General features: G+C 37.1%; 1 protein-coding gene across 1 annotated transcript in view; it reads left to right on the top strand.

Annotated features, from left to right (window-relative positions):
- Positions 1-6,746, top strand: part of RAPGEF4 (Rap guanine nucleotide exchange factor 4) — a 279,699-nt gene that overhangs the window by 164,046 nt on the left and 108,907 nt on the right. The window contains exon 6 of the mRNA XM_011357435.2: positions 1,551-1,570. Within this exon, the coding sequence (XP_011355737.1) occupies positions 1,551-1,570 (20 nt within the window). The remainder of the gene's footprint in view (positions 1-1,550; positions 1,571-6,746) is intronic.

The raw sequence follows: 6,746 nt of genomic DNA, 5'->3' as shown, positions 1-6,746 counted from the left end.
ACATTCCCTGCTATAGAAGATGAAATACCAAAACTGCTACTGCCTTAGCCCAACTTTCAAGTTCCTGCATGGCCCCAAATCTCCTTTTCAGCATTATTTCTCCAGAGAGACCCTAATTTCCAGCCACTCTATTATGGCGATTTATGTAACTGTGCATTTACCTTAAGCCTCCTAGAAAGTAATATCCCTGTATCATCCTCATCTGTTATACCCCTGTATTTCCTCATTCAATCAACGCTAGTCCTTTCAAATGGTTGTTGGTGAGATGGATAGATGGATGAATGGCTGGCTGGCTGGCTGGCTGGCTGGCTGGATTCATAGATGGGTGGGTGGATGGATTCAAGATGTGGTCAGAGTGCTGACATCAGACCACCCTTACTCTTTCTGGCAGATCTTGGAAATGATAGCCAACATGCCCATTTATATTCTCTGTTTGAGAGGACAACCCTTTCTGTCTCCCTGCTTTTTAGTATATGTGCTGCCGAAGCACGCACAACTGTCTCCCTGCTTTCTGCGGAGGTTTATATCCTGGTGCTATCCCAGTTTGGGAGCCAAAGTTTGGTCGGGGAATCTTCCATTCTTATCCCTCCTGTGTACTGTACTGCTGCCCATTAGGATGGGCACTCAATTCTTCTAATGCCGATATTTTAAATTATTGTAGCTCCTTATTAAACACAAAATGTCCTATTTATTCAGATTTTGGATATACTATATTTTTACATTGCAAACCACCTCACACTGCCTCAGTTGTTCGAAGCTAGGTATAAGTCACGCATAAAAACCACCCATGCTTTTCTGTCTCCTCAAGATAAGGCCACTTGTGCCCACTGTACTGGGAGCATTAAGCTCTGCTTAATTCTAGTAGGGACATTCTAGTATGGCCCTTACCGTGTCCCTTACCGTGTCCATCAGAGTCACAACTCCAAAGGAAGTGCAAAGGACCAGGACCTGCCTGTAGTGGGTGCTCATGAAATGTCTGTAAATGAATAAACAAATGGATGAATGTTTAACTTTTTTTGCTAAGAAAACTGAGACATCCCTGGAAACAGCCGTCACCTTGCTCAGATCTGACTTGAAGACAGCAGGAGTTTGCTCTGCTCCAAATGGAAGTTGTGTTCTGGAAGTTTTTATGTGCAACCTGCCCCTAGGTTTAGATCATCGGAGCTGTGTGAGGTGGTTTGAAATGTAGAAACACAAATGTGCAACTTAAGAGTTGATGTGTCTGTCTAAAATTTTGAGTGCTCTGGTGCTCAACACAGAATTAGTTACATGGCGTAAATGAATCAGGGATAAATTTTATCTCTGGGAAAGTAAAGCATATGGTAGAAAGCAAAATCAGCATGATATTTTGTTGTCTGGCACACAGCCCTGCTCCTGATTCATTGATTTATTTATGTTACAGATTCTGATAGATGCTGCTGCTTTTCTAAGCAGCATTATGTAGGTTTTTTTTTTGAAAATATCAAAATTTTACTTGGTTTGATTTAGCAAAAGATTTCATGTTGATCTTACAATTCATGGTCTCTCTCTTTCCCCTTTTCCTCTTCTAGGGATTCCTGACAAGGAGAACGTGAGTAGCTATTCTCTCTGCTTAGCTTCTAAAAACTGTCAAAAGGTAAAAAAGAATCATGGTAACCTTGCCAGCCAAGAGAGCTCTTTATCTACATTCAACAGAGCAATAAATATCATTCTAATCTCATTCTGCCATCTTTGATGGGTCACTTTGAAATACAAAGGGGAGAAGGTTGATTGCTCTGACATGGTCATCACATGTCCTTGACATTAAGTAGTCTAAAGAAAGATTATTCTAGGGGCAAACGGTATAATTGCTAAGTGTTTTCTTTTTCTCATGATGCATACATGGCAGTAGAACAAATAATTTATTTCACAACCTATAGAGAATTTGTTGTTTTTCCTTTTCCTGAAAAGGAATACAGAATATGAAATTCAGGGTCAAATGATAAATTTGCCTAATTACTCTAAGTACATTAAAGTCAATATTTCTCTTTGGAAGCCAAAAATAATTAATTCTTATAGCTGTTTAGGGAAAACAGGTGAGAGAGTTTAGGACAAATCTTTCTTATGAAACAGTATCAAGCATGAATTCTAAGGATGGTAGTAAGAGAGTGGCATCATCTTTGCATGTAAATAATAATATACTAATTATATAAACTAGTATCTAAATTTAGATAACAACATGAAAGATTTTCTGATGGAAGCAGTGCTCAGTGGCTCTCAGATATATCACCTACCATTGTGTTCCTTGATTGCTGTACCCAAGTGGCAATGTTACAGAATTGTCACCTTTTTCTTTCCCTGCTTTTGGTCCTTTGTCTGTGGGCTGGGATATTGTCTTAATTAAATTCAGATTATTTCTGTATTCCTTTTCAGAGTTTTGACTCTAGGTTTTTTAGTTTTCTTTCTTTTCATAATCTTGGTTTTAAAGGCCTGATTAGAAATTCTGGCCCACTGCTGTACCACACAAATTTGGGTTCAAGACTTACCAATGTCACTTCAAATGTCACACCAAAATTTTACCAAGCTCGGTTCAGCAAAGGATTTTAGTTTCACCCTTTAGGGCCTTGCACAAACTACTTAACCTCTCTAAATATCCCTGACTTGTCTTCAAAATGTGAATGTTAGTCCTGACTACCCTAAAAGGCCATTATGAATATTGAATGAGATAATCTGTGAAAAGCACAGAGATATTACAATAGAGCTCAGTAAATATTAGGACTATTATTGTAATTATTATTTTCTCAAGCCTTGGATCATTTTCTAGCTATCTTTACTCCTCTGAAAATGTCTTACCTTTTATAACGTAACTATCCCTTTGCCTTTCTGGCCCTTCTTAAAATACCTTTCCTCAGTGAACCTTTCTTTCCATTGGTCTTTTGCTATTAAAAAAAAATATCTTTGTTGTTGAGTAAAACTCTAGATCAGCAGGTTCATGGAGAGTCTAAAGCCATAGCCTTTAGAGTCTAAGGTGAACAAACTAATACTGCCACCATTTTGGACATGGATATCCCAAAGCACGCTAAAACAAAAAATATGCAGGTCATTAGCCAAGTGAAGGAGATGAAAGGGCTCCTCATCAAGGGACTGTCATCGATGTGGTGAGTGCACACAGAATGGCCAAACCCTAGGAAATCTAAACCGTCCCAAGCTTCAAAAGGAAGCTCTGTCTCTCTTAGGCCCCTGGTGACCTTTAGGTTGGACCTCCCTGCAGTGAGATGACAGGCACAATGTTCTGAGCAGAGAGTCTACCAGCTGTCATCATGCAGTTCACTTTGTGACAAAATAGGAATTTAAAGTTTGCAGAAAGTTAGATACAATGAGCTCTTAACACGATGCTGCCCTGACGGATTTAGGGGACTGGCCAGGCTGTCTCCCCAGTATTAGTTGTAGTATATGCTTATTTGCATTTGTTTGGGCCATTCTATGTCAAATCCTTTAGTAAACAGAAAAGCACGCTTTTTCTCGATCAGCAGATAGAGTGGATGTAATGCCACCCTGTGCTATTAAGAAACCTCTCCAATGCTATCAGTCAAAGTAAAGCAAATGAGATGAAAGACATTCATGAGCAGAGCTGAAGCTCTAGAAAGATAAAAAGAAGACTAAGAGCCTTAAGTGGTGTTAATTAAAGTTTTTCCTTTATAAAAGACAAGTTGCATTATAATGATTTCTTTTATCCTTTACCTTCTTTAACTACATGCTGGGCAATGTTATATTCTTTTTATATTTCTAAGTAGCAATAATATGACTGTGACTGAAATAAAAGCACTTAGACTGTTGTTTCAGTGTCCAAACAGAGTCTTCATGGAAGGAATATGTTCTACATTTCCAGCTCCTACTCTTGATTTTGTTAATCACCATGTTTAAGTTTTAATCAAATATGCAGACGTCAGTAAGTGGTGTTTTACCTACCTTGCCAGCTATATTTTATTTCCAGATCTAGGCTTACCTTGCATTAAAAGAACTTTCTACTCATAAATTGCACTTTCATAGAAACAAAGGGGCTGGCATTTAACTTACTGGATTATTTTACCTACTACTGACTGTGATTGATAGGGACATCATTTAACTTTAGGTACCACAAGGAATTGGCACATATAAAATAATTGATGAAAATATTCTTTAAATGACCATTGAGCCAATAAAGCAGTAGACTATTTTGGTAGGGTTGTGATTGTTTGGAGTATTGGTTTTACAAAGAAATTATTCTCTTTGATCTGTTTAAGTTATATATATATATATTTTTGGTCTTCTATATGTGCTATACCTGACTAACCGTGTTTAACAAAGAACCTAAAAAAATCACACTTAAAAGAAGGCTTTATAGTTGAATATTACGGATATCCTTGGAAGGAATGAGCCTGTCTATAATTTTTTTACTATTTATGTAGATTTTGTTGCTTATTATACTCCATTCTCTCAAGTCACCTTGAGAGGCAACTGTTATGCAGTTTTATAGTTTTAGAAATTTATAGTTTTCTTCCTCAATATGGAAGAAGCCAGAAAATAGACTCAGGAAGAGATTACAAAATAATCCCGCTTCTTGATTTGCAAATGTCTTGTTTCCAAAAGGATCATTTGAAGTCTTCATTTTTAAGGCAGTTATAGTATTGATAGTGTGATTAAGCAAGATTTTTGCTAAATATGAAAGAGTACTTTCCCAGTATAAAGCACTATCAATGCAGAGGTCAAAGGTTCCCCAAGCGCCAGAAGAACTGACGCTAGCAATTAATAATGAATAAACTCAGGGGTCTTGGAAAATGATTTGATAGGTCTCATTTTAAGAAGATAGCTTAAAGTTTCTCAAACTTTTAAAAATCACAGGTCATGTATATGAAGAATAACTTTTAGAAATTATTATATAAACATAAGGTTTTTAAATGGGAAATGGTAAGGAAATAATTTATACAGTTTGTGAAAATTCTCATTAAGAAGAGGGCAATAGAATAATAATAATAAGTAAATAACTATTAGGGTCAAAAGTTTAGGAATTTTAAGAATTTTTAGGGAATATAATAAAATTTATTTCTATTGTTGCTCTTTTTCAAAGTTAGAGAACACAAATTAGAATATTTCCCATGAATTAAACAACAATATCTTATTTTACCATTATAGACTGGCTATGCTTCTCTGGGCCAGATGAAGAAAAAGGAAATTGTGTATCCTGATACAAACGTAAAATATTAAAAAAACTTAGATGATCCCATAAAACCCTGTAAAACTTCTCAACTCCAGCTTTAGAACACCTACTGAATTCAGATCAACAGTTTTCTGCAGAACACAGTTTTTAAATCCTGCCTTAAAACATGACTGATACACATCCAGAGCTTATCAAGACATCTTGGGAAGAATTCAGTGGTTTGCCTAGCAGCCATTTCCTTCTGTTTTAGGGTAAGAATGGTTTCACTGGTTCTCTCACCACCCTGAAACAACACATACATAACAGGCCGAGGATGCAAAGCTCTACACAGGAGAGCAAACCAACCAAATGCTTAAGACTTAGAAAATACTGAGCCTGCTTGTTTTGTTTTTGAAGGACATATTGCTTATCGCCCAAGTGAAGATTAGATTTAGGGTGTTGCAGGCCCCCTTCTGCCCGCTGTGTAGTGTGTAAATACTCATTTCTGTAGCCGGCCTATTGGAACGCATAGCTCACTGAGCCAAGACTTACTTTGCTCCACCTCCTGGAGAGCCCCAGTGACTCAAAGTTGAAGGTGCCAAGGACAGCTTCGGCTCTCCGGTCTCTGAAGACATGTTTGTTTTTGTGTTTGTGAGTTATGCATTTTATAGGGCAGAATGCCCTTGCTGAATTTCTTTTTGCCTTTTATTCCATCTGTTCCTCTACTCTGTTGTAAAAGCTGATTGTACCATCTTTCTCTCTAGCTTCTTCAGTGGTATATTGATTGAATTTTTAAGATGACGTGTAGTTGTCCTTCATCTAAATAATAAGTAGTAAATGCAGGTAACACTCTGAAAACCTAATCTTGTGTTGTCAGTGAGACCCTGTGTTTGTTGCCTCTGAATGTTCTTGGCCACGTTCGCAGGACCAGTTACTTGCTGTGAGTTTGCTTGGCAAAAGGGCACATATTGAGGTGTATTTGGGTGGTGGCTTGTTAATATATTTTAGAATTATGTTTATAATATGACGAATTACATTTGGTGATTGTTTTAATGTTCTAAGTTAGCTTCCTCTAAATTTTTAAAATTTCTTTTATGGAATAGAACTTTTTAATGTTGCTGCCTGGCTGATGGTTTTCTAGGATTGCCACTGAGTTATACCACATAATCCTGCTTTGAATATGATCTCTCAATCTTTTCTGTAATCAGAATTTAATTTGGCCAAGTATCACAGAGAACCTGGGTAGCATTTAATAGTTAAAATCATAAAAATAAAAGAAAGGAGATCGCCCTGTCTCTCCAGCCAACAGCTTCTCTTCTGCTTTTACTTTAAAAAACAGCACAGCCTTGAGGTGAGGCTGCTCAGTTTTGGCTGTGCTGCTGAGAATGAGCTACACATCGGCAGGGACAAGGAATATAATGTCATGTTGATAGTGATGTACTATAGTGTTGATTCCAAAGTTATGAGAGAGCGTATCGTTGTCTTCAGAAATATTTTATCCTATGCTGAAGGCAATTATGTTCGTTACCTGTGCCTTTGGGCTGCCAGCACATTATCTCAACTGTGAGGATAAAATATATAGTATCATTTATGTTTGATGTATTTGAACTTT

The sequence above is a fragment of the Pteropus vampyrus genome, unplaced genomic scaffold (assembly GCF_000151845.1).
Source record: "Pteropus vampyrus isolate Shadow unplaced genomic scaffold, Pvam_2.0 Scaffold2, whole genome shotgun sequence".
Taxonomy (NCBI): Eukaryota; Metazoa; Chordata; class Mammalia; order Chiroptera; family Pteropodidae; genus Pteropus; species Pteropus vampyrus.
The sequence above is the reverse complement of the archived record's forward strand: the minus strand, read 5'-3'. Positions and strand labels throughout refer to the sequence as shown.